The 27,769-nt window shown below is 42.0% G+C and overlaps 1 protein-coding gene across 12 annotated transcripts; it reads left to right on the top strand.

The window, feature by feature from the left end:
• Positions 1 to 13,225: 13,225 nt before the first annotated feature.
• On the top strand, positions 13,226 to 26,663 carry LOC105052102 (uncharacterized). Of its 12 annotated transcripts, none has more exons than XM_073243406.1 (11): positions 13,226 to 13,528; positions 21,342 to 21,506; positions 21,575 to 21,652; positions 21,810 to 21,875; positions 22,160 to 22,225; positions 22,335 to 22,911; positions 22,989 to 23,073; positions 23,145 to 23,187; positions 23,308 to 23,621; positions 23,747 to 24,081; positions 26,276 to 26,663. In XM_073243406.1, exons 1-9 carry the CDS (start codon positions 13,253 to 13,255, stop codon positions 23,335 to 23,337), a joined length of 1,386 nt encoding a protein of 461 aa, XP_073099507.1. In that variant the 5' UTR covers positions 13,226 to 13,252; the 3' UTR covers positions 23,338 to 23,621; positions 23,747 to 24,081; positions 26,276 to 26,663. The 12 variants fall into 12 exon arrangements, with proteins under 12 accessions (XP_073099507.1, XP_073099506.1, XP_073099508.1 ...); XM_073243407.1 differs by having other exon boundaries at positions 13,227 to 13,528; positions 23,002 to 23,073; XM_073243410.1 differs by adding an exon at positions 14,411 to 14,516 and having other exon boundaries at positions 13,388 to 13,528; positions 22,335 to 23,073.
• Positions 26,664 to 27,769: the final 1,106 nt, after the last annotated feature.

Genomic DNA, 27,769 nt, shown 5'->3' with positions numbered 1-27,769 from the left:
CAATCATCAGTTGGTTTCAGACAATTTAGAATCAGGATTCCCATCAATTTTTAAAAGGTCAGTCGCCTCGAACTCGTCGACCCGAACTCCACTGCTGTTGAGCCACACTGAGAGCGGCAAGCAGCAGACGTGAACGCCCGCGGCTTAGGATGACTGCATTGTAGGGCGATGAGTTCGATGGCTCGTGCCATTGGAGGTCGATGGCGAGATATTTTGGCGCCCTGGATTGAGGGCTCAGATGCAAGAGGCTTTGCAGCGTTCTGCTGTTAGGCCCGATGGATTTGTTTGGAAGTTGGTGAGCTCACTGAAGGGAGAGACGTGGAGAGTTGGAGGGGAGGGGATTGTGAGCAGTTAGAGAAGGGGAAATCTGAATGATTTCCATGTTGTTGGTTGGCAATGGTTTAATAGGGAGTCGCTTAGTTTTTATCAGACAATGTTCTTTTGTGGAAAAGGGAGGAAACGAAGTGCTTCCCCCAAATTTATTTATAGAGATGAAAGAAAGAATGAGTACAACCTTAGGTAAGAGTTCCAGAGGAAAGGTTGAGAATAGGATAACGAGTTACAAATGATGCAAGAGTAGGCCCACAGCATCAAGGATTTGCCCAATAGAGCTTATCATGGGCCGGCACATGATCAACTCTATTGCCAATATAGACATGACCATTTTTGACGCATCCGACAGAGAGAAAATTTATGGAGGATGGGCATCTGACAAAGAGAAAATCTACGTAATTGTCATTTGAGTGACATAAAGGGCAACTTGTTCTAATCATCAAGCCTTTAACATCATATAGGTGCGGCCTTAATAATAATAATAATAATAAAAAAAAGGCCAATGGTATATTAGAATATAAAAGCTGAAGTGTTCACGGAAGAAAGAGACTTAATGTTAGGATTTGATGTCTCGAGATTCAATCCACATTGAGCCCACAGCGAGGTTCGCGGCGAAAAATAGAGTCCAACGAGATCAAAATCATCCAAAACGGAGCTCGGACGGAGAAGATACGAGCTTTTGAAGATTGCACGTAAGCTGAGGTGGCGGAGGACGGCCGGTGGAGCAGTGGCGGCGCGGCCGCACACGACGGCGTGCGGCCCAGGCGAGCAGGCAGCCCAACCCATGCGCGGGCCCGCGGGGCGCAGCTCGGGCCCAGGCACCCGGTGCGGGCACAGCCCAGGCCCGCGCATGCGGGCCGGCTCAGGCCCAGGCCCCTTACCTGGGCCCTGTACCCCGATCCACCATAGATTGGAAGGTCCACAGCTGGGCCTGTGGACCGCGTGGGCATTTCCCATGCATTTCTCGCGATCCACGGTACTATTTCGTGGACCGAAGTATGATCGGAGGGCCCAGAGAGCTCCTGGTCATGATCGACGGTCCAGGGGCTTGATTTGGGCTGATTAAGGAGTCTTAAACTTAATCTAATGAAGTTTTAGTCCTTTAAAAGGGCCTGAACAGTGAATTGTGATCTGTGTGGTCTTTGTGCGACCTGGTTTCTCGTGGATGCGGGAAGGCTTCACGCGGTGCAAACAATCAGAACCCGAGAGAAGAGAGAGTGTCGTATGCTGAGAGAGAAGGAGCAGAAAGCTCCTGGACAGCGGACGCCGATCATTTCAGGGGTTCAAGGGGATCTTCCAAGAGAGAGAGCTTTAGTGAAGGAGAACTTCAGGTGAGAGAGAAATTGGGTGTACGAGGGTTGAGGGTGAGATCTCCTCTTATAAAATTTCTTTTTCATAGTGAAGTTTGCATGCTCCGTGAAGGTGAGCCCTTTTATGGCTGATCCACGTATTTTGATTGTTTTTGTTTTGTTTTTTCTTTCTTCATGCTGCATTGCGTGGTACTGAAAAGATCTTGAGAGGTGGTATCCTGACCAGACATCCACCCAACAAGTGGTATCAGAGCGAGGCGGTACAAAGACGCAGATTGCAGCGGTGGTGAGCAAGACTGAAGATGGAGAAGACATGATCAATCAAGATGGAGATCAACAAGTTTGATGGTAAGAGCAATTTCTCCTTGTGGCAGGCAAGGGTGAAGGACGTGCTCATCCAATAGGGATTGATCGATACTCTCTTGTGCGATGAGAAGCCAACCACCATGGAGGTGCGAGATTGGAAACGACTACAGATGCAGGCAGTGAGTACCATCCGCATGTACCTAACGGATGAGATGGTGATCCATGTGCTGAGCGAGATTTCCTCGACAGTGCTGTGGTCGAAGCTCGAGGAGTTGTACATAGCGAAGTCTCTCACCAACACTCTTTTCCTTTGAAGGCAGTTTTACCAGTTGCGGATGGCTGAGGGACAGAGCGTGCAGAAGCATCTAAGCCACTTTCAGAAGATCCTCACCGACCTTCTCAGCATTGGCGAGAATGTTGAGGAGAAGACCAGGGCACTGATTTTGTTGGCGTCGCTTCCTCCTTCGTATGAGTCCTTGGTGACTGCTCTTCTAGTGGAGAAGAGCACTATCAAGATGGACAAAGTCACCACGACGATACTCCAGAATGAGGTTCTCAGGAGGGAGAACCTGGTTTTGAGCTCAGGTGGCGGTAGCTCAGCTTTGGTGGCTTCTGGAGGAGCAGGAGGCGGTAGATGGAGCGACAGGAGATCGCGATGAGGGCGTTCCAAGTCCAGGAGGGACTTGAGCAAAATCAGATATTACCGGTGTGAGGAGTTAGGGCATCTAGCCAGAGATTGTCCTCAACTCAAAAATCGGACGGTGGCTGCTGTAGCGACGGCCGGCAGTGATTCAGATGGAGATATCCTGGAGATATCTGATGAGATATCTACTTCTTCCCAGCAGTGGATATTAGATTCTGCATGCCCCTATCATGTATGTTGAGAGAGGAGCAGTTTGACTCCGTGGAGAACAGTGAGGGCACTGTATATCTGCCGGATGGATCGAGCTGTGCGATCAGAGGTATTGGGACGGTCAGCTGGAGGACACATGATGGTGCAGTGAGGAGATTGGAGGAGGTCCGCTACATACTCAATTTCAGGCAGAATCTTATCTCACTTAACAGACTAAATTCAAGAGGCTACAGAACGGTAGCTGGCGGAGAAATTCTGAGGGTGCTATGCGACGATAGGATTGTGCTGGAGGGGAAGAAGGGGAGCAGAGGACATTATTACCTGGCGGGAAGCCTAGTGCGGGTGGAGCTTCGAGAGCCAAGTGGAGCCTAGAGCGAGGTGAAGCTCCAGGAGGTGGATTGGGTACGAGACAGGAGACTCGGGAGGATGAGAGGCGACGTCGCAAGATGAGATTCCTATTGCCGCAGGACGATGTCTCGAGCAGGTCTCAGGTCAGGAGGAGCACAACATACGACAGAGATGGGATCGAGTAGCCTGGCTCGACTCCCATGTTTGCCTATCCATGATCAGCAGGTGATGCCTTAGGGCATGGGGGCGAGGAGATCCAGAAGCTCTCGAAGTTAGGAAGAGTTTGAATATCAAGTCGAGGTGGAGATTATTAAGATTTGACACCTCGAGATTCAATCCATATTGAGCCCACAGCGAGGTTCGCGGCGAAAAATAGAGTCCAACAAGATTAAGAGCCCCAAAACGGAGCTCGAATGGAGAATATACGGATTTTTGAAGATTGCATGTAAGTCGAGGTGGCAGAGGACGGTTGGTGGCTGGCAGTGGGCCAGCAGAGCGGTGGCGGTGCGGCCGCGTGCAGCGGCGTGCGACCCAGGCGGGCAGGCGGCCCAGTCCACGTGCAGGCCCGCGGGGGCACGGCCAGGGCCCAGGCACCCAGCGCGGGCGCGGGCCGGCCCAGGCCCAAGCGCCTTGCCTGGGCCCTGTACCCCGGTCCACCGTGGATCGGAAGGTCCACGGCTGGGTTTGTGGACCACGTAGGCGTTTCCCACACGTTTCTTGCAGTCCACGGTACTATTCCATGGACCGGAGCGCGATCGGAGGGCTCATGGAGCTCTCGGTCATAATCCGACGGTTTAGGGACTTGATTTGGATTGATTAAGGAGTCTTAAACCTAATCTAATTGAGTTTTAGCCCTTTAAAAAAGTCTGAACAGTGAATTGTGGTCTATGTGGTCTTTGTGCGACCTGGTTTCTCATGGACATGGGAAGGCTTTGCGCGGCGCAGACGATCAGAACTCGAGAGAAGAGAGAGAGAGTCGTACGCTGAGAGAGAAGGAGCAGGAGGCTCCTGGATAGCAGATGCCGATCATTTCAGGGGTTCAGGGGGGTCTTCCAAGAGAGAGTTTTTGTGAGGGAGAACTTTAGGTGAGAGAGAAATTAGGTGTACGAGGGTTAAGGGTTAGATCTCTTCTTGTAAATTTTTTTTTTCATAGTGAAGTTTGCATGTCCCGTGAAGGTGAGTCCTTTTGTGGCTGATCCACATATTTTGATTATTTTTATTTTATTTTTTTTTTCTACTGCATTGTGTGGTACTGAAAAAATCTTGAAATGTAGTATCTTAATCAGACATCTATCCAATACCTAATATTTACAAAAGTAAAGGAGGGAGTTACGAAAGAGACCAAAGCAGTTAAGAAATCGATGAAGAATGAAAGCAGCCCGATGAAGCGAATGAATGATGTAACGCTTGATTGAAAGTAACTGACTGAACCAAAAAGAAAAGCTGTGAAGTCTGATCTGTGTAGCCATAGAACCGTAGAAGTAGTAGGATAAAGAGAAATAAGACTAGATATGATAACTGGCAGTGAAGAGTAACATAGCTCCCTGATGAAGTGGATGAGTGAAATATCCATGGAATCCATAACTTGCAATAGAGATGAAGCCTGAAACAATAGAGAAGCAGTCCAGTGGCAGAAAATGAAGTTGAGCGCAGAAGACACGTCTTTGTACCGAAGACCTTGTGATGATACATTTTCCCAATGCTTTGGAAAATAAGTTGCTGCTGAAGAAAATATATGAACCTGACGTTGTTGACAGAAGCTACCAGGTAGAACAGATAGTGGAATAGGAATAAGTAACAAGCATAACCTCAGAGAAACCAAATATGATGAAGCACAGGCCGACCAATATGTTGAAGTTAGTTGAGCAGCATCAGTGAAGTAGTAACCATCACGGAGAAAACAGCAGCATTGATGAATAACAAGTAGCTTAAAGTATCATGCCTTGAACATTAGGAATCACAAACCTTGTATAGAAAAACAACTCTACACTGCGGTAGATGTACCCGCTTAGATGAAGTAAAATGCATCAAATAGGGGCAACCAGCAACTCTGAATAAGTCACGACCCCGAAGATGAAAATGTAGAACACCTTGATAAGAAAAAAGAAGAGAGTAATAACTCTGATCCCCCTGCAATTAATTTACATGAAAATTATTCCTCCAAGGCTCCCCAAGGGAAAGTAGTGAAACATAGCCAAATAGTATCTCTGTCGTGCAGCAATAGGAAGTAGGAACCGCTGCTGTGATGATAGGATGACAATCACATGGCTAATATGTGAGAGAGAATAGTAGATAGATATAAGCATGAGGAGTACCATAGAGGAGAATAGAGAATAAAGAGATAGACAAGGAAACCAAAGCATAGAGCGTTCAAATAGCCCATGGACGGCAAAGACAATAATCAGGTAAGAACAAGAGAAGAGGAAGAAAGGAAATTATGTATAAGAGCAAATGAAATATAGGGAGGGGATGAGATGGATAAGAGAATTGAGTAACTGGTTCTGGTTGTGCCATAAACCAGTTTTGGCTGAGCCATCTTTTATTTTGGATAGACCTTCTTATGTGAGACTCCATTATCTTTGACTTGATCCTATCTCTTGGCTCTTTATCCACTATATTATTGTGGCTTGAATGGAAGACAATGATGGAGACAGCAGCATTGTGATTTTCCTAAAATTCAACTTGCTGCAATTTTTTGTACAGATACTATTCACTGAGTTTTCCTTTTTTTTTTGGTTTTTAATCTTATGACTTCACTAATACAATTAGCAAAGTCTCCTTTTAGAACTTTCCTATTGTAAAGTCTGTTGATGTCATCTTTCGTCTAAGTGGGAAACTTCAAAATCGTAATATCTAGCTGTAAATTCTTCAATTTTCTCTATGAATAAAATTGGTGAATAGTGAGTTCCTCTCACTACCCACACTTTTTCAAAAAAAAAAAAAGGTTGTGCCATAAACACAATCTGTTAAAGCAAGTTTCTTGTTTCATACAAAACAAAGATCCTATGATATATGAAAATATGTCTTCCATGGCCCTTTCAGCATAGAATATAACATCGCCTCCGTCATGAACATTTTCCTTAAGACTTATAAACAAACAGCAACAACAAATTTCCCTCTTCTTGAAAAAGAAATTTCGATCCTCCATGGTCTCTCCAACATGGACAACATTTTTGCCTCCATAATTTTTTTTGCAAAAATATTTCCCCCACTTCATAGATACAAAGCCAATCTTACAATATTCCAGCATGCAGCCAATAGTAGAGACCGGTAGGCACCAGTAGACCCTGTGAACATTTGAATAAACCATAAAATAGGTTAGCCACAAACAACTACCAGTTGCCGATGTAATATTTTCCAACGAAGCAGCACACAGCCAATGCTGCCGCATAACTATGATAGTATCTATGGAAAATAATCCCCTGTGCATTTGCATCAAGGATATACCTACATGGCAAATTAATAACTTAATGAGTATCCCAAGTAAAATTATCAGATAACGCTTTATTGGCCAAATAATCTACGACTTGATTAATCTCCCTATATATATATATATATATATATATATATATATATGGGAAATGCAAAGTAAGAGAGAGTTACCTTCCAATCAAAGATATCTTGTAACAAAGGATAGGAAAAATGGTTAAACAAATATGAGGAATTTAGTCAGGACACAACTATTGTAGAATCTTTTTCTAAAATTATATAAGTAGTATGAAGATCCATAATAGTAGTTCGCAAGGCTAACTAAGTAACAACTAATTCCACAGAAGGTACCAAATCATGTAAAAGAAGTTCACCACCAGCTCTTAAGAAACAAACATTATGATTGCACATGGTATAAGCCGCAGCAGTACAAGTAGAATTCACAGGGCCATCAAAATTAACCTTTATAGGCCCTAAGGGAGGTGGCAGCGAAGAAATCAAGACAGCACTGGGATGGCAGAAAGAAAAAGATCTACCACAGTATCTAAACGGGGATAAGGTATTTGTTGAGTAAAGTAGAGATCTGTAACAAACTTGTTGTAAGGTAGAGTTGCCATGATTAAACATTCTATCATTTCGCACTTGCCCAATAACCCAAATATTGGGGGCTAACACATTGGCCACTACGAACCAGAAGAAATTGAGGTCTTTGATCTTATTTAATATGATATACTTTGAGTACTGTTTAAATTTCACTGATGACTATCCTGAAAGTTCACTAACTAAGTGTTCCAAAGAAACATCTGTTGGATGGATGTCTGGTCAGGACACCACCTCCCAAGATCTTTTCAGTACCACGCGATGCAGCAGGAAGAAAGAAGAAACAAAACAAAAAGAAAAATAATCAAAATATGTGGATCAGCCACAAAAAGACTCGCCTCCACGGGGTATGCAAACTTCACTATGAAAAAAAAATTTTACAAGAGGAGACCTCACCCTCAACCCTTGTACACCCAATTCTCTCTCACCTGAAGTTTCCCTAACAAAAGCTCTCTCTCTCTCTTGGAGACCCCCTGAACCCCTGAAGAGCCTGGCGACCGCTGTCCAGGAGCCTCCTGCTCCTTCTCTCACAGCACGTCCGCCTCTCTTTCTCTTCAATCGGGTTCGTACGGCTCTATACGGCAAGAAACCCGAACTCCATCTCTCTGTTTCGTCACAGGACCCTTTTAAAGGGTTAAACAAAGTTTAAACCTAATCTAATTAGGTTTAAGAGTCCTAAACAAGCCAAATCAGCGTCCCAGACCGTCGGATCAAGATCGGGAGCCACCTGGGCCATTGGATCGCGCTCCGGTCCACGGAACAGTGCCGTGGACCACGAGAAATGCATGGGAAACGCCCACGCGGTCCACAAGCCTCACCGTGGACCGCCCGGTCCACGGTGGACCGGGGCAAGGGGGCCAGCAGGCCGCTGGCCTGGGCCGGCCCGCGCGCAGGCCTGGGGCGCGCCTGCGCGCGCCTGGGCCGCGCACCCGGCTAGGCCGCGTGCCCCGCTGGGCCGCGGGCCTGGGTCGCGCGTCCCGCGCAGGCTTGGGTCGCGCGTCCCGCGCGCCGCCACCTGCAGCCGCGCCTCTGCCGCCCGCCACCGGTCGCCGGCGGTCCTCCACCATCTCGATTCTCGTGCCGACTTCAAAAGCTCGTATCTCCTCCATCCGAGCTCCGTTTCAGGTGATCTTGGTCTCGTTGGACTCCATTTTTTGCTGCGAACCTCGCTGTGGGCTCAATGTGAGCTGAATCTCGAGGCATCAAATCCTAACAACATCTATGAGAGAAAAAAGACTCAGATAATACTAAAACTGTTGGGAGGAAGTATCCCACTATAGTCGGAGCTCGTCTTCGCCAACCATTGGACGGAATCAATCTTAGGGGTTTGGCATCATCTTGCCCGCTCCGATCGCTGCGGCCAGCACATTATCTAAAGATATAAATCCTTGACCGTTTACTTCGGAGAATGATCTCTGCCCAAGATCCAAGCTGGAAAATGCCAATTAATTCCATCTGTGCAGATCCATAGAATTTTATTGTCTAGTTGCATTACCCCATTTATCAGCCATGCACAGGTCAAGCCCATGTCACATCACCCTCCTCTTTATGATCAGCCACGTGTCGAGTGAATTTATGACCACTGTCAGAGATATTTAAATACCTTGCATGGTTCCATGTGATAAGACATGGTTGGAATGATCTCTTATGCTCTCATCCTTGACTTTTGTCTCCCCTAGAGAAGGGACCCTAACCAAAGTTGCAGCACTGACCCTTTAACTCGATCATGGCTTCCAGCACCTTAACCGATTCATGCATCAATCGGTCCCCTAAAGTGACATACGTGCGCCAGGTGTTGAGCCAAGGAAGGCCCGACTATCTCTAAAGATTTTGAGTCAATTCTTATGCCTAATCAGTCTTTGAATTATACGCTATTATAACTTATCATACATTGGGAGGCTGATCTTTTTTCAAGCTCCGTGCGGTGGGCTAAACCGCCCATTAGGTCGCGCCGAGCCTTGCTTGTCTGACCTCCCGCTAACTTCGGATGGTCCGCTCTAGAGGATCTTCTAGCCTTCTTCCTGGCCACCGACCTCTATTGCAGTCAACTAATGAATAAACTAGTTTGGACGGACCGATTGATCTCCTTGATCAATACCATCTAGCGATAAAGACATTCGTAAGCTCTTGGGCTTTAGCATACTGGACAACAACCCTCCATCTAAAGTACGGATCAAGACACATCAATTATGATTTTTATTTGCATGAGTCGAGTCATGATGCATCCTTTCACGCTATTATTCCACTTGCGACCCACACGCTGGATAGACTCACATCACATGGCCTCCCCTGATTGACTGCATGCCATGCAGCTCCGCGTGATGGAATAGTTGGAATGACTTTTCACCCCTCCTTGCTTGACTTTAGTTCCCCCTATTAATAGAAGGACAGAGAGGGCTCTCGGGGAACGCACGAATAGTGGCCATTTGAACATCGAGCTCGAGATCATGGGAAGCTCAGTTTTGATGTTATCCTTGGGGATTCTGAGCCGATCCTTACTCCTAATCAGACCTTAGGTCCTTCACTATCATAACCTATCATTCTGAAGAACATGGCCCCTATCATACTGACACTCCGAATAGGACCTCTTAGAAAGTCCTCTAGTATCCACACTCCTACCCATAGACGGATTCGGAACAACTGGCTGACCCCCTCCTGGCCGGTGCTCTCTGTCTAATAGTAAGGACCTCTGTTGGCCTCCATACTTTGGTGTCATAGGAGGGATCGAACATCGGATAACATAATAAGCCTAAGGATTAATTATAATTCTTGTCCAAATATGTCAAATCAAGACATATTATCGTCATTTCACTTGCCACCCACGCGTCTATTAAATCCGTGTCACATCACTTTCCTTGCCAGCTGTGCACCGGCTAAAGGTTCACTTGCCAAATGGTATGCTCTGTATGATCCATCACATCATCAATCTTTCTATAAATAAAGATAAAGAGGAGATCCAAAGATACGCGTACGTGTGCCCACCATGTTTGTGCCCTCTTGTGATTTTCTCTTTTTCTCCTTCATTGCATCAGATTTCTGATTTGATCGTCGGAAGATCCTCATCAGAACTAATTCCGATTGAAATTTGTTTTGTAAGAACATTCTGATAGTCTCCAAATATGCTCCATATCTATATACAACCGCAAATCTTCCGCAACACCAAACAACATAAGTAAGAAATTCTTTATATTGTTGATCAATCAAAGAAGGCCTCGTATGGTTGAACAAATCCAACAAGTTAGCCAAGGAAAGTTGGAGACCATAATGAGTGTTAATGAAATTCTAACGGTCCTTAGCGGAAGAGTACATAAGAAAAGCATGAGTACAATCTTCAATCATCCCCTGACAAAGATTACAATATTGTAAATGAGAAGGTACGGCCTATTTTTTGCAAGCTACATGGACATCTTAGTCTTCTTGGTATGGTTGCCTTTCAGATTGCATGCCACCATGGCTAAGGAATTTTTCACAAGACTTGACAACGAAAGTGCTATTCACTGCGAGTTTTCAAATAAGTACATATACAATTTTGGAAGGCCTGATGGGTGAGTGAATGACCCCTGCAACTTTGAGTCGCCTTGCCTCTTGAATGGAGAGTGGGCTACGTAATTTGGAGAAAATGATATCTTTTGTTTTTCTTATGTGGGAAAAGGGTTGGAATCTTCGAGAGAGAGTTATTTCCACCGATGCAGAGCAAGGTAAAAAGTGTTCAGTAGTCAGACGAGAGAGGCCTAAATTTAGTGCATTGGATGGCCGGAATTATATGGATAATTATTTTAAATAATAAGTAATTGAAGGTTGAGTAACAGGACATGTAGTTAGACTTGGTAATATTTTGATGTATTTCCATTCATATAAATTCAAATTTAAATCAGATAATAAAAATTTTGTATTGATGATTCGAATTGTTAGGCATGATCTAACGTCTTTAAACTACTTATACATAAAAAAATTATGGGATTTAGGAACTCCTATCTTGTATATCCGTCAAAAGTTGAAGAGTTTAAATAAACTATGTGATGGATGGGTTAGGAATATTAAAATTATATATTTTTTTAATGTATTAATAGTTTTGAGATAATAAATTATATTTAGATCAAAATTTAATAGTAAAAACTTACTCAAAAATATAAATGTGCACAAAAACAAGTGTAATTATTTTTTAAATAAAAAATATAATAACTTGTTGCGTCAGTAATATGTTTTAAATATATATATTTATATATATATATTTTAGATATTATAGGCTACGGTGAATTAATTATACAGATCATTGGATTTTTCAGACAGAGCGAGGGTCCCTATTCTCTTCTCTCTTCATTTCAAACCGCTTTACCCAAGGAGCAGGATCCGAAGCGGTGGCTGCTACAAGAATGGAATATTCCAAAGCATTCGCTTCTGGGACTCCTGTGGATAAATTGGCAACAGATTTGGAAAGATTGACCTTCTGACCCGATTCCATGTGGTCCAGGTCCAGTATTTGCTTGATTGTCCGGCAAGACTTCTGGTTTGCGCGTATGAAAATTATGTCCAGCATTGACTGTCCTGGCACCTCATCAATTATCAAATGAAGGGTTTGGATGCTTCACCATGTATCTTGGCTACATAGTTTAACTAATTTAGGTATGCACCTCAATGTTAAAACTATTTCTTAAAATAAAAAAATAAAATTATTTTTTAAAAAATAAGACAGTACTGTGGATTATTATTAAATTAAGATCCATCCCGATGATGTACTCCAACATTTGAAGCATTTTTATTTGTTTATCCTGGTGGTGCGGACCAGCAGCCATGCTGAGGCAACGGCGCATGAGCTATCAAACGTCTCCGGATGTAGCAGATTTATGGACTCCATGCGCCACCAAGTGGCCTGACCCTGACAGAGATAGGACAAAGACGAGAGAATCTCCAACTAACATAATGAATCTTATAATCTATCTGTACCCGGACACCGCCCACCGTTCCATCTCGGGAAGCAAAATAAATAATTTTTGATGGATATTGAGTTCAGGATAAGACACTTGTCGTGACATCTAATTTGCATTTGGACAAGATATCTTATCTTCATCCAATAATTGCATATTACTATCAGCACGACAATATAAGGATTATTGCTTAAATTTATAGGTATAATATATATAATGATCTTCCCATTATTTTTGATCATTATTATGTCGAATCAGATTGCAAAGACTAGGTGGGAACTCTGGTCCCGATTAAGAAAATAAAATCTAAAGTCAGGCCTTGCTCAGTTTTGCTGAGATATCATCACATATGGTCTTCTTCCAAATGTATTATTAGATTCGTCACTGCTATTGTATCAACAGCTAAAATTGGATGTCGATCTTGTCAGATGGCATCTGGGTGCTAGATGAGCGTAGGGCCACCACGTGTCACCTAGGATTTCATCTCGTGGCCACCATGCAAACCATCCACCGCGTGGACGGACAAAGGGTGGGGATCACCACAACGATATCAGGTACGCTGGCTCGGGACTCATGGTAAATCGCACCCGTTAAACACGTGGTGGTCTCGGAACGTTCCACGACAAACAACTCATTCTAGGAGCTGCTAGGGCCAGTACACCGAGCCCCGGGGCTGGTGTCAAAAAATCTCCTGCCGGCTCAGAGCGTCGTGCTTCTAATGGGCGCCTCAGGGAATCCAATCACGAGCAGGCAGAGGGCGTTATAACGGCCGTTATAGAAATAATGTTTTGATAAAAATCACAAAGGTAAGGCGGTTGCGTTCTTACTCTGCTCTCGGTGTCCACCGTCGGTAGCTGCCAACTGTTACGGTGCACCGCATTGGCGCAAACAGTTCTTGACTCGTCTTCTTAGCCACGTCACCCTACCCACGCTCAAGTCGGTCCAATCCAATTGAGCGCGTCCACGTGTCAGACGGTCTTTAACCCACGAATAGCAGGGACAGGAGCCAACAATGCCATATCTTTGTATGACGCCACGTGTTCTGTCCGATACACGAAGACCGCTCCCAGGCTTTGCCTACGTGGCAAAGCGGGTGGACCCGACGATAAGGAGCGCCGCTCCGCTTCGAGTTGGGAGTAGCGAATGCCATGGAGGAGGCGAGGAGGAGAGCTTTGGGGAGCTTCGGAGGGGCGAGACGGAGCCCTAGCTCTGATCGAGGGGGCTCTTCTTCGACTTCTGGTTCTTCTTTGCCGCGCGAGCAATGGGGACTGGATCCGATTGTGGAGAAGGAGCTCGACGCGGCGCAGGCTTTGGCCGAGATGGCCATTCAACAAGAGCAGGAGAATAAGAGGATTGAGGACCACGGCTCCCCTTCTACGTCTCGAGAGGAGAGCATCAGAGAAGGGAAGGGTTGGGGATTGAAGGTAATTTGTCGCTCGATTTTGAACTCTTTTTTTGTTTTGTTTTGTTTTTTTTCATTCCTTCATCGATTCCATTGCTCTGATGTTGATTTCTGATGCTTGTATTTCATAGAAATGCTTCCTTTGAGGGAATGAGAAACGTATGTTCTTATTTAATTGGAAAAATTTCCTATTGCATGGAAGCAATATAAGTTATTTATTCAAGTGTTGATGGAATTTCCTTTAAAAAAAAAAGAAAATATGGACGCAGAAAGGAATTGTCTGAAAGTGATTTTGATCTATTTTCGTGGGAGACGTTGCGATAAAAATGAGATCTTTATACTCATTTGTGTTCATAAGTAATTCCTTTTACCTCGTAGGTTCTTGGTTTTGTTGCCTTTTCAACTCAAGTTTAAGTGTAATACTGGAATAGGCGCTGAGTTTCTTTTTTTTTTTTTCCCCCATAAGCAAACTAGAATCATCCTTTGGAGGGGCAAAATCAGAACAGTCTTCTGAAAATATAAGGTAACGCAAGCAACATAGAATGATAGAACTATCTGTTTGTTTTAAAAAATAATAATAAAAGAGATAAACTACTTATACCGATGCAAACATCAGAATCAAGTTGTTAAAGTTAGAAGACATGGACTTGGTTGGATGTCATATAGCTCTGTTATTTACCTAATTACTTTATTCCTCTCCTATATGATTTTAGTATCTTTCGTTAATTACAAACTGCTCTGGATCTTGTCCAATTCCAGCTATCAGTGTAAAGGATTTTCCCTCCTCGGGGAACATTATAAATGATTGTTCAGTTAGTCTGGACCTTTCTTCCACCAGATAGGAACGTAGTTGTTTATTATTATTATTATTTGGTTCCTCATTTGTTAACACCTGGACATGTAGATTGCCAGCACGCATGCACAAAGATGGAAGGATTGGGGAAGAGCGGAAGCAAAATAAGCATCCTATTGGAAGGATTGAACTTAATTGAAAAACTATCCAATTAAAGGTCCAGGAATTTATTTCTTAGCATATTCTTGATTATTCTCTGGCATATTCTTGTTATTCCCTATCTATATTTGGATCTACATATCTGTATTTATAGGTCCTTGTACGCACTTTTGATAGTAAGAAAAAAAAATAAAAACAAATATCTCCTTTTCTTTTTTCATCATGGTATCAGAGCACTCAGGTTCTGATCCATTTTTTTCTTCCCCTTCTTAAAACCCTTCTCTTCCATTTTTTCTTCCCCTTCTTAAAACCCTTTCTCTTCCCTCCACTACTGATACCGCCTCTACGGCCGCCACCGCTCCTTCTTCCTCCTGATTCACAGCGAACCGCTGCCGCCGCAGCCACCGCAGCCATCGCAGCTCCCTTCCTCTCCGACCGCCTCCGTCGAGCCCATCATCCCCACCATCGACCCGTCGATCTCATCTGCACCGCCTCCCACGACTGGGGTTTCTTCCAGATCACCAACCACGGCATCCCGCTCCCGATGCTCGATCAGACCATCGCCGCCGTCCGATCCTTCCACGAGCTGCCCTCCGTCGAGTCCATCCGCAACCCCCTTCTTCCCAGTCACTGCAGCCCCCTTTCTTCCCGGCCGAAATTCCTCCGAAGCCTCCGCTTCCGCCGAGTCCATCTGCAGCTCGCCACTACAGCCCCGAAATCCCTCCAACGCCTCCACCAAAACCTCTTCACGGCCAAGTCCCCGACACCAGCCACCGCCTTCCTTGCCGACGGCATCACCGACGACGGCATCACCCTCGACAATCCCGTGCTTCATGGGATATATAATCGGTAACAAATAAAATCACAGTTCCTTCTTTTAACCTTTTATTTATTTTATTTAAAAAAAATAAAATAAAAAGGCAAAAAAAATAAAAAAAATAAAAAAAAACAAAACAAAAACAAAAAAAGGGAAAACTTTTATGGCTAGATACTTAAGAAGCCTGCAGTTACGGTATGTCCGGTGATTCGTGTGTTTGGTGATTCATTGATAGTGTGTCTCCGGTGATTCGTGTGTTTGGTGATTCATTGATAGTGTGTCAGTGAGATTATCGTTCGTATTTTGTTTGTATGGCCAATCCAATTACTATGCAAGATCTTGAAGGTCTACTGGATCGGCTTATTACAGTTGCCACTCGATCAGGGGGTTCGTCAAGAGATAGTGGATCGCTGAATGCTCTTCAAGTGGCTGTAAAACTTGATGGCCCAGCAACATATTTACCATGGGAGAGGAGCACTCGTCTACTTGTACAAGGGTGAGGTTTGGAGGGATATCTTACCGGCACAAAGAGGAAACCTACTAATAATGAGCAGGATATGGCTCAATGGAGAATGGAGAACTCTGCTGTTCTGGCATTTCTTCTAAATACCATGACACCGAATGTGGTCAAAAGTGTTCAACTACTGAAAACTGCACAGGCAGTCTGGGAGACGGTAGCCCAAATGTTCTCACAAAAGCAGAATTCTGCTCAAGCATTTGAGATCCATTCTCAATTACGTCAGCTTCGTCAGGGAGATTTATCTATCACTGAATATGCCACCGAGTTGAAACGTCTTTGGTCTGAAGTTGATCATTATAGAACTTTTGTTCCACAATGCTCCATCGATGTTGATGGATTTCAGAAATATTTAGAAGGAGAACGGGTTCAGAACTTTCTATATGGTCTGAATCCGGAATATGAATCTGTCAGAGTTCAGCTTCTCGCCAGAGATATTTTATCTAGTTTAGGTCAAGTCTTCTCTACTGTTTTAAGCGAGGAGACATGGCGACGAGTGACTGCTGACTCCAATAGTTCTGTAAGATCAGCTCTTACTGTACAGCCACAGCAGGTAGGTGAGAAGGTATATTTTCATTGTAAAAAGTCTGGGCACACTAAGGCATTTTGCTGGGATCTCCATGGCCGCCCAAATTAGCCTGGGCATGGTAGTCGGAGCCGTGGTGGTCGTCGTGGTGGTGGAAGAACTGGAGGACAGAATCATGTTCGTGGACCTGCCCAAGCCAATCTTTCTGAAGAGACCGAGAGTGCTGTACACAGCTTATCTGCAGAGGAGTATCAAACCTTCCGATGAATGATGAAAAAGTATGAATCATCTTCTAACATCACACCTACTCTGGAACAGTCTAGCCACCAGGACGGATATCTTGACTCCTCTCTTTCTGCACACTCAGGTACTCCATATAAATTATCACATGCACTTACTTGCGGAATATCCAACTCCTAGGTAATAGACTCAGGAGCATCCAGTCACATGACAGGGGCATCTAATAGTTTTATTTCCTATTCACCATGTTCAGGACATGACAAGGTCCGAATAGCTGATGGATCCTTTACCCCTGTCTCAGGAAAAGGATCCATTGACTGTACTCCTAATTTAAAATTATTATCAGTATTGCATGTTCCATCCTTTCCTACAAATTTACTCTCTATCAGCTCTGTTACTAGAGATTTGAATTGCTCTGTCACTTTTTGGCCTTCTCATTGTCTATTTCAGGAGCTGAAAATGGAGAAGATACTTGGGGGTGGTAGACTGCACAATAGACTCTATTATCTATCAACTGATGAGAAAAATATGAACTCTTCTTTGACGGGGTATGCATTATCTGTTGAAGGTGCCACTTCAGAACTTATGTTACATCATCGTAGGCTGGGTCACATTCTTTTTTCTATTCTTAGTCGCTTATTTCCGTCTTTATCAACTAAATGCAATAAAAATTTGTTAGTTTGTGATCATTGTGAGTTGGCTAAACACACCATAGCAGTATTTTCTATATCTGAAATTAGAAGTTCTAAACCTTTTGTTTTAATTCACTCTGATGTATGGGGATCATGTAGTACTAATACTCTCATGGGCCATAGGTGGTTTGTTACCTTCATTGATTGTTTTAGTCGAGTGACTTGGGTCTATTTATAGAAGGAAAAGACGGAAGTTTTAAACTACTTTAAAGAGTTTCATAAACTTGTAGGTACTCAGTTTGGTGTCAAAATTAAAATTTTACATTCTGACAATGGCACAGAATATATTAATCAGGAGTTCCGTGCATATCTTCACACTCACGAAATTATTCATCAAACCACTTGTGTTGATACTCCTGCTCAGAATGGAGTTGCCAAAAGAAAAAATCGACACTTATTGGAAGTAGCCCGATCCTTACTTTTTACTATGCAAGTTTCTAAATTTTTGTGGGGTGAGGCTGTCTTGACCGTGGCTTACTTGATCAATCGTATGCCTCTAAGAACACTCGGGTTTAAGTCCCCCATACAATGTTTGAAAGGGTCTACTGATTATGTAGTCACTCATAGGGTCTTTGGATGTTTGTTTTGCTCGCGATCATAGACCTTCAGTAAGAAAACTAGATCCACGAGCATTAAAATGTATCTTTGTCGGTTATCCTGCTACTCAAAAGGGATACAAGTGCTATTATCCGTCTGAGCGGCGAATGCTTGTTACTATGGATGTTATTTTTCGAGAAACTGAAGCTTATTATGAAAGTCGTCTATCTGATAATAAGACACCAGAATTACTTCTTTCGGGTGACTTTCTATACACACCAAAAAATTCTGATGCCCAGGAGGAGTATCATAGTAATGATGTTCAGAGGGAGCCTAGTATTGAGAAAGAAGAAGAGTCCAGTGTGCATTCACCACCAACTACCCAAGTGTCTCCACCGCTTGAAGCTTTTTCTCCAGAGTCTCCTAATGGTAACAATATTTCTACTACTCCTTCCATTTCTAATCTTAATATTCCTATTGCAAAATGGAAGGGTACTCGCTCAATTGTTCCTCTTGCTCGTTACTGTTATGATATCGCTAACTATGTTTCATATAAGAATGTGTCTCCAACTTATCAAAGCTTTGTAGCTACATTAGACTCTGTGTGTATTTTTAGTACCTGGCAAAAGGCTATGGCAGAACCTAAGTGGAAGGAAGCAATATTAGAAGAGATGACTGCTTTATCCAAAAATCAGATGTGGGATCTGATCACTCTACCAGCTGGTAAGCATCCTGTAGGGTGTAAGTGGGTGTACACTATAAAGCAGACTCCAGAAGGCAAGATGGAAAGATACAAAGCTCGACTAGTAGCAAAGGGCTACACTCAAATATATGGAGTAGACTATGATGAAACCTTTGCTCCAGTGGTCAAGATGAACTCTGTTCGAACATTGATATCATGTGCTGCTAATTTTGGCTGGAAATTCCATCAGTTAGATGTGAAGAATGCATTTTTTCATGGAGATCTTCAGGAGAAAGTATACATGCAAATACCACCAAGATTTGAGACCAGAGCAACTATTGAAAAAGTCTGTAAACTAAAGCGCTCACTTTATGGCCTTAAATAGTCTCCTCGAACATGGTTTGATCGATTCAGTCGGACTGTAAAAGGAATGGGATATAAACAGAGTAATGCAGATGATACTCTATTTTATAGGCATCTCAAGGGAAATAAAACTATACTCTTGGTTTATATTGATGATATTGTAATAACAAGAGATGACCATCATGAGATTAAACAACTCAAAGAAAAATTAAAGCAAGCATTTGAGGTAAAAGATCTGGGTCCACTAAGATATTTTTTGGGCATAGAAGTTGGACGATCATCCAAAGGTATTTTTCTGTCACAACGAAAGTATGTACTAGATTTGCTTTCTGAGACTGGGATGTTGGGGTGTAAGCCTGCTACTACTTCAATAAATCAGAATCATCGAATAGTGACAGATGGTGGAGCTCCTGTTGATCGAGAAAGGTACCAGCGGTTGGTTGGAAGGTTGATATATCTTTCACATACAAGATCAGATATAGCCTATGCTGTCAGTGTCATCAGTCAATACATGCATGATTCACGAGAATCACACATGAAGAGAGCTTTCAGAGTATTACGCTACCTGAAAAGATGTCCTGATCGTGGTTTGTTGTTCTCACAACACAACACCTTCCAGGTAGAGGGATTCACTGATGCAGATTGGACTAGGTCATTGGATGATAGGCGATCTACTTCTGGGTATTGTACATATGTAAGGGGTAATTTAGTTACCTGGAGAAGTAAAAAACAGTCAGTGGTGGCTAGATCATCAGCAGAAGCTGAATATAGAGCAATGGCTCTAGGCATATGTGAACTTCTTTGGCTTCAGAAGTTGCTTCAGGAATTACAACTTCTAAACAAATTTTCTCTTCGGTTGTATTGTGACAACAAAGCAGCAATTGAGATTGTAAGCAATCCGATACAGCATGATCGTACCAAACACATCGAGATTGACCGTCATTTTATCAAGGAAAAGATTAATCAGGGCCAGATCTGCATTACCTATATTCAGTCTTCTGATCAGGTGGCAGACATTCTAACCAAAGGGCTTAGCTCATTATCTTTTTCTGAATTGATTGACAAGATGGGGCTTCGAGATATCTTTGCCTCATCTTGAGGGGGAGTATTGGAAGGATTGAACTTAATTGGAAAACTATCCAATTAAAGATCCAGAGATTTATTCCTTAGCATATTCTTGATTTTTCTCTGACATATTCTTGTTATTCTCTATCTATATTTGGGTCTACATATCTGTATTTATAGGTCCTTGTACGCACTCTTGATAGTAAGAAAAAAAATAAAAATAAATATCTCCTTCTCTTTTTTCATCACATTCAATTTATATGCCTTTGCAAAGAAATAATCATTAGGACAGAATTAACAGGGTTAAATAAGAGATGGTCTCATGTGGATGAACATGGTGGTGCCAATGGCGAATGAGATTGGAGTGTTTATTCTTGCATTTTAATGCAGTTACTCTCAAATAGCAGCCAATATTATGGGATTCTATGAAACTCCAGTTACTGGCTTATATTTATCGAGTGCAGATCTTCTATAGTGTATTGCACCGGCCGTCCATCACATGATGGACAGTTAGCAAACAGCGTGCGCTGCATGCCTGTGCCCGCTGTTTGCTGGTCGTCCATTGCATGATGGACGGTCAGTGCGATGCACTGCAGCATGCGGTGCATTGCATGCACTACAGAGGATCTGTGTCAATATTTATTTCATTTTATTAGCTTTTATTCTTCTTCTGCCTAACGAGCGAGCTCACATGCTTATGGATATATTCTTGCATGACTGTGGCCGATAGTTGCAATTCTATTCTTGTTGCCGAATTCCATCTTATGCTTCTCACAGTGGATCTTCTTGCGGTCCAGCATTAGTAGGAGTAAGATGTCTGTGCTTACCGATATCTAGGAAATAAATCATATTATGTAATGATGATTCAGCAAACTGGAGGAAGAGAATTTAGGAACTACCTATCTTTCTAAGCATTATTTTACCAGTAATGTCTTGGTTCTAGGCTTCAAGAGGATCTGTGTCAATATTTATTTCATTTTATTAGCTTTTATTCTTCTTCTGCCTAACGAGCGAGCTCACATGCTTATGGATATATTCTTGCATGACTGTGGCCGATAGTTGCAATTCTATTCTTGTTGCCGAATTCCATCTTATACTTCTCACAGTGGATCTTCTTGCGGTCCAGCATTAGTAGGAGTAAGATGTCTGTGCTTACTGATATCTAGGAAATAAATCATATTATGTAATGATGATTCAGCAAACTGGAGGAAGAGAATTTAGGAACTACCTATCTTTCTAAGCATTATTTTACCAGTAATGTCTTGGTTCTAGGCTTCAATTGTCAAAGCCTTGACATTAACAAGAAACATGCAAATGATGAGCAAATTTTAGCATCTATTTTCTTTTGTCTCTTTACAGGTAAAATTTTGTGCTGTCCTGGCTTATATAAATTAATCTCCTTAACATGCCACTGTGGAGATTTCATTTGTGTGGTTCCCTGTAGCATGAACAATTGGTTGATGATTATCAAGAAGATGGTGAAGCTGTCAAGGATGCAATGGAAGAAAAAAAAAGTGGGCAGGAGATTTCTGAATTGCCAAAAGCAGACATCACCTGCTCCACTAGTCGCACTCCATTCTCTAGTAGAGTGAAGCAAAATTTGGCCGAGGTAATGACGGTTTCAATCTCATGAGCATATCTCGTTTATTCATACTTAAATGTGTTAGTTTTTCGAAGGCTGAGAAGGAAGCAAAGAGAATGCGCAGGATCCTAGCCAATAGAGAGTCAGCTAGGCAGACAATTCGTAGGCGACAGGTAAACAGAATTGATAAAGCGTTTCCATTTTTCTCCACTGTGTACTTCTTTTGGCTTAATCTGGTTAACTCGTAGCGAGTTAAACTTGACGTTTGTGCTTATCATCGATGACATGCCTTATTATGTTTCTCAAGTTTTTTTTCCTATGTCTTATCAGATCATTCGCGAGGAGTTGACCAAAAAGGTTGCTGATTTGTCATTGAAAAATAAGAATATGAAGATGGTATTCATAATTCTCTCATGATTTTGCAGAGTAATGTTATTTCTTGATTTTGGACAAAGCAATAATTAACTGGTATATGTCCTTGAAAATAATTACCCATTATATCACTACTACCGTTTTTCTAAAGTTGGGCTGCCACTTCTGCTTGCGTGTTCCAAAGGTTGAAAGGTGGTTCTGTTATGCTGAAAAAGGAATTTTATGCATTATATGAGTTCCCACCTATACTTTGAACTTAAGTGATCCAATCATTTAATAAATTTGTTTAATATGTGCAACGGGAACAGGAAAAAGAGTTGGTCATGAAAGAATACCTTTCCCTGAAGGACACTAACAACCAACTAAAGGAACAGGTTTGGTCTTACTAAACATACAGAGTCTGGCAAAAGATGCATGCATCGAATATTTTTTTTTAATCTAGTGCTATGGTATACGTTCCTGAAAGCATTTTATCCTCTGCAGATTTCTAAGGCAATGAATTGCGAGTTTGGGACAAGTGCAGAGGCGACGTCCATGCAGGTGGAGATATCAGCATCTTCATCAACCAATCTCCCACCAATGATATATGGCAAACTGCCTATGGTGCCATACGTTTGGCCTCCCTGGCTCATTTCTACAATCACTAGACCATGCCATGAGCATGATGGTGCTAGTGTATTCAGTGGAGCAAGGCCACATCTCTATTTGCCTCCCTGTGCTTGGTTTTATCCTTCTTCACATGAGATACCCGGATCCCGTTCTCAACATCCTCATTCACCAAAAGAAAGACATGAAGATCCTGTCGCTATATGGCATGATTTAGGACAATCGTACGGCGCACTGGACTATGAAGAGAAAGCAATGATGCATAACAGTAAGGAAACAGATCTTTCTTTGCCGCATACAATTGTCACACAGGAGGAGGAAAATGGTGCTACAAACAACCAGAGATTACTAGCAACAGTTCCAACAGAGCATCAGATGTTAAGGCATTGTCCATATAAACTAGGGCACATGTCTTCTCATTGTAGGACTTTACTTTCTTCATCAGATGTGAAAGGTGGGCCTGTGACAGATCATGATGATGGAACTTCACTTGAAAAATCTGGAGGAGCTTGTTCTCACCCTAATGAGCAGTTATTGATTGCAGCTGCAGCAGCCCAAGCCCGGAAGCGAAGAAGAGAACTCATAAAGTTAAAACAACTCCATGGAAGACAGGCTGGTCTGCACTCCTAAGCTCTGAAATGAATGTTAATGTATCTCAGCTCCTATTAATTACTAGTTTTGATCCAGGTCATGGTGGTGGCTGGAATGTTTGTTTTCACTATTTGTCGAGGTAATGTTCAGCTCAAGCCCGAACACCTGATACACAAGAAGAAATTTACTTTGACAAAATAAACCATTGAGACAAGGAGGGAAGGAACAGAATTTTGACATCAATTTGTTTCTTTGACAGTGCATCATAGGAAGTGAACAGGATGACTGACACGTCATTCAAGTATAGTGAGACCAACCGATCCAGCCGGCTCTGTGAGCAGTAGAATTTGTGTAGGACATGCTTCTAAATTGGCTGAAGAGTGAACCTAGACTGCACTCTTCAACCAATTGCAGCCTCTCCTCCTTGCCAAATAGAGCGGTTCGTGCTTGTATGTGAGTTTTCTTTTTTTTTTTTTAATTTTATATTTGATAGATGCTGCTTGTATAAGGTGCACTCCTCAACCAATTAAGGCCTCTCCTCAATGCCAAATAGAGTGGGTTACGTTGTTGCTTGTATGTGAGTTTTCTTATTTTATTTTATTTATATTTCTTAAGATCTTAATTGATGCTCCTTACAATTCTAGAATGCCGTAGCATTATCTTGAATGTTTCATAATCTTTAACATATTCTTGATCAGATTCCATCCATAAGAAAGTCCAAGCTCCAGGGTGATACATACTTTATGATAGGTTGATAATTAAATATCACCGCATATAATCCAAGCATGCGGAACCCGTTTCTCCGGTGCAACGTAGAAACACTCGTTGCTGTTCACGCTGTGTACCTTGACATGCGTCTGGTGTAGATCGTGTCTGCTTACCTGTTCTCCGTCGGAACACGCTCTCTTAAATGCTCCGCCGGAACATCGATCATCACTTAATTAAAGAAAGAAAAAGAAAAATAGGATGGCCGTTCTCCTCCCCCTTGCTTTGCTCCCGAGTTGCGGCAAGGAAATGCCGATGACCGTCGAAGGTGACCGATTTCTTCCCTTTTTTCTCTTAAAAAAATTTAATATTATTCGAGCAGTAATCGAAGAAAAAGAATCAGAAATCATGTTCCTCGTCTCGGAATCGATGAGTCTTGTTTCTAGGGTTTGTGAGAAGTTTTGGATTAGCGAGTCCATTGGGCTTAGAATCTGTAGGATTTTTCTTTGATTTGGTTTATCTAATTAGATTTCATGTTTTGCATGTCGCGGTCCATCTCAAGGTTTCATTTAAAGGATATAGATTAAGTTCCCCATGGACAAGTTTTGCACGAATAAATAGATGTCATGCCGCAGAAAAGGCATGTGCGTGGCTAATTTTATGTTACGGTTGGTGTTTCTTTTGTTCGACAGACATTTTATTTTACCTTTTTATCACTTGACAACAATACGCTTCCACTGCATCCCTATTCAATTCTTTTCACTCTCTTGCTAGCCATTTCATCTTTAGATCGAAATAGTTTCTGCATCATGTATATCCTGATTGATTGATGGAGCTGACCAAATCCGTAAGTTGGCCTCATTGTGTACTTTCCTAGGTGTATCAAGCTTTATTGTGTTTGATGAAAATCATTGATTTCAATAGTCAAACTGCAAAACATTGAGATCCAATAAGTCTACACCACCTCCCTCTCCAAATCTCACCATAGTTTTCCCCTCAGTTCTTAGCATTGAGCTTTGCAGCTAGTATAATTTAAAGTTTGCATTTTCTGAAGTCAGGTATTTGCACTGGAGGTTGTTTCTATACCCCCACTATCAGATTGGGGTTATCTTGAACAGTGACATGCTTATGTGAGTGTTGAAATCTCGATATAAGGACAGGAAGGCTTAATTTGTATGTAGCGTCAAATGTGGGGAAATAATTCATGCCTGGTGGTGAGTTAATTGGTTGGCTAGGTTTCGTGTTGTGGTCTCCTAAGCATTCGTTTCATCTAAGCTTATTACAGCAACCTTAATATGGAGGTGGCGCGGCGACATGTCATAGAAATTCTTCTGCATCCATCGAAGAGCTATAATTTTTCATTGCATCCTAGTGGGCGTGAAATGTTTGTCTTAGTTTGACATTCTTTTGCTATAAGTATATACCACATTGTTGAAGCTTATTTCGTGTGGATATTTTGAAGTTTCTGGCACTCTTTGTTGGAGGTATATATTCTGTCATTACCACTTGTCTCATATTGGCTCCAGTTTTTTAGTTGAAGAATAAGATATGTGAATGTTTGCCTGCGGACTGATACTAGAAAAAGGCTCTATGTGGAAACCTGCTCTTCGGTATGAGGCTAGTTGTCTATTTCATTGGTGGAGCCACTGAACCTACCAAACATGTTTTTTCTGACAAAATGTTGTTTACATGCTATTTTTCTTGTAAGAATTTGAAACCTGTATGCACCTATCTTAATGATATCATACTGAAGCATCGAATGGCACACAAGTATTCAAGAAAATGCATTCCATTATTTATATAGTCTCTGGGCATAGCGTGGAGGTAGTTGTGGCAAAAAATGTTCCTTTATTTGCTACATTGCATCAATTTGCCAGCATTCGCAAGAGGGTGAAGGCATCTAACAAGGGTGAGCCTTGGCCAAATAATAAGGTTGCTACATTGTAACCTGTGTTATGCATTAAAAGTACGAAAATAGCCTCTTGACACTGAGGTAAGGCTTTGTACGTCTGACTGGTCCCAGGTTTCGCTATACCAGGAGCCTCATGCACTGAGATGCTCTTTTTTCGAGGCATCTAACCATGTTACCTTGGTCACATGTAAATCATTTAGAATTTTTAGCTACCCAGCATCAGCTCTTTGGAAATTTAAGTCTTTTAAGGACCCAAATCATGGTGTATTCATGTGTATAACTTTGCAAAAAAAAAAAAAAAGAAAGAAAGCGTGTGTGTGTGTGTGAGAGAGAGAGAGAAGAAAAAAAATTGCAGATATGAATGGTATAATCCTCGATGTGTTTTTATGTTTAAAAGCTTCATGATATCGCCTACAATCATAGATGCTATGTCATGACTGATAGTCTTGACATTGTCCTCATATTATAGATTTGCATCCACCTTTAAATTCCTGCATTATTTGCTTTGCCATCTGGTCCCAGCATAGGCCAACCAAATGTTTTGTGCCCTTTTGATTTTAGTGCATCAAAATCCATTTTGTTTTAATTTGTTAAATTTTTTCCTTTTCAGATGGATTAACGCAGCAAAATTCCTCACGGATGCATCTGCTGTTGGGAGTATTGCTATTCCAGCAATCCTGATGCATAATTGAGATGGGAGACATGTTCATAGAGCTTGTCTCCTTGTTCATTCTTGTTGGCACAGTTCTTTGGTTACATTGAGTTAGCCTCGATGAGGATTGGCAATAACCTGTCAGAGAGGATCAATCAAAGAAATTAAGGGACATGCAACTCATGTACGGCTTATGTACGGTTATTACATGCATTTTTCTTCGCTGGAACAAGATAATCGTGTTGCACACTTTGATGTTTGATGTATTTTTGACGAACGAACCTGCTCGTCATGTAAGACCGGTATTAGATCATATATTATGAAGTGTCACAGCTTAGCAGACAAATTACCACTCCATTCCGTTATTCCACTAACATAATTTGTGCTCTTGATGGTAAGAGTTTGTAACTGAATATTTCATTTAGTGGTGATGATCAGGTCTGGTGAATTCTGAGGCAAGTCAAGAGGTGAGCTTTAGCATGATGGGATGATAGCTGGTGCCCTCTAATCTGCATTTACATTGATCCTAACAAGGTACCATCAGGTGCTCTGTATTTCACTCAACGATTTATTGCAAAATTTGTCATCTCGATATCAGATTCTGTACTATAATATCGATACATCCAATGTGAAGACCGGTTTAATATACTGAGTATCGGTATGTTCTCCATATCATGTACCAATTTGGTATTGGTGCATTATGATAGTATTGATATACACCACTGTCGGCCGAGGCAAATTTTGATTCAACGCATGTGCCTCTCAACTTCCTTCATGGACTTATGCTTGTTTTGTAGTTCCCTATGCTAATGACCGGAGGTGATGGGTTTGGTTAAAGCTGTTGTTATCGTCCAATGTATTGATGGTACAGGCTATTGTCCTTTGTGCTCATTTTCTGCTGAACTATTTCTTCCGCTTGTTCCAGCTATTTGTGTCATTAACACATTGAAAGCGGCCCGGTGCCCTGGCCTGTTTATCGGGCGGATTGGTCGATTAAATTGGTCTGACTAGTGATGTCCGCATGATAATATGTTGATGCTATAAATATATTTTTATTTTCAAAAATCATGTAAAATATTTTTTTTAAAAAAATTCTGAAAAAATAAATAGAAACCATCCCAAAAAAAAAAAAAAATTCAAAGATGATGTTCTTATAGTTTTTTGAAGGATTTTTCCCCCTTTCCTTGTCATAACCATCAATCATGTACTTTAATCAAGCACTAGAAGTATAAAATTTGAGGGGGTGTTTGATTCGTAACCGAAATGAAAATGGGAATCGAGATGGTTTGGAATCAGAATCGGAATGGTCAAATCTTTCGAAGTGTTTGGTTCGTGACAAGAATCGGATTTAGAATGAAAATTTGAATCCATAAAAGAGAATAGGAATTGAGTTCTATATAGATTGAGTCATTTTCATTCTATCCTGGAATCGAAATCGAAATAGGATTCTTT

Source organism: Elaeis guineensis, chromosome 9, assembly GCF_000442705.2.
Source record: "Elaeis guineensis isolate ETL-2024a chromosome 9, EG11, whole genome shotgun sequence".
Classification (NCBI taxonomy): domain Eukaryota; kingdom Viridiplantae; phylum Streptophyta; class Magnoliopsida; order Arecales; family Arecaceae; genus Elaeis; species Elaeis guineensis.
Note: the sequence above shows the minus strand (reverse complement) of the source record. Positions and strands in the feature narration are given on the sequence as shown.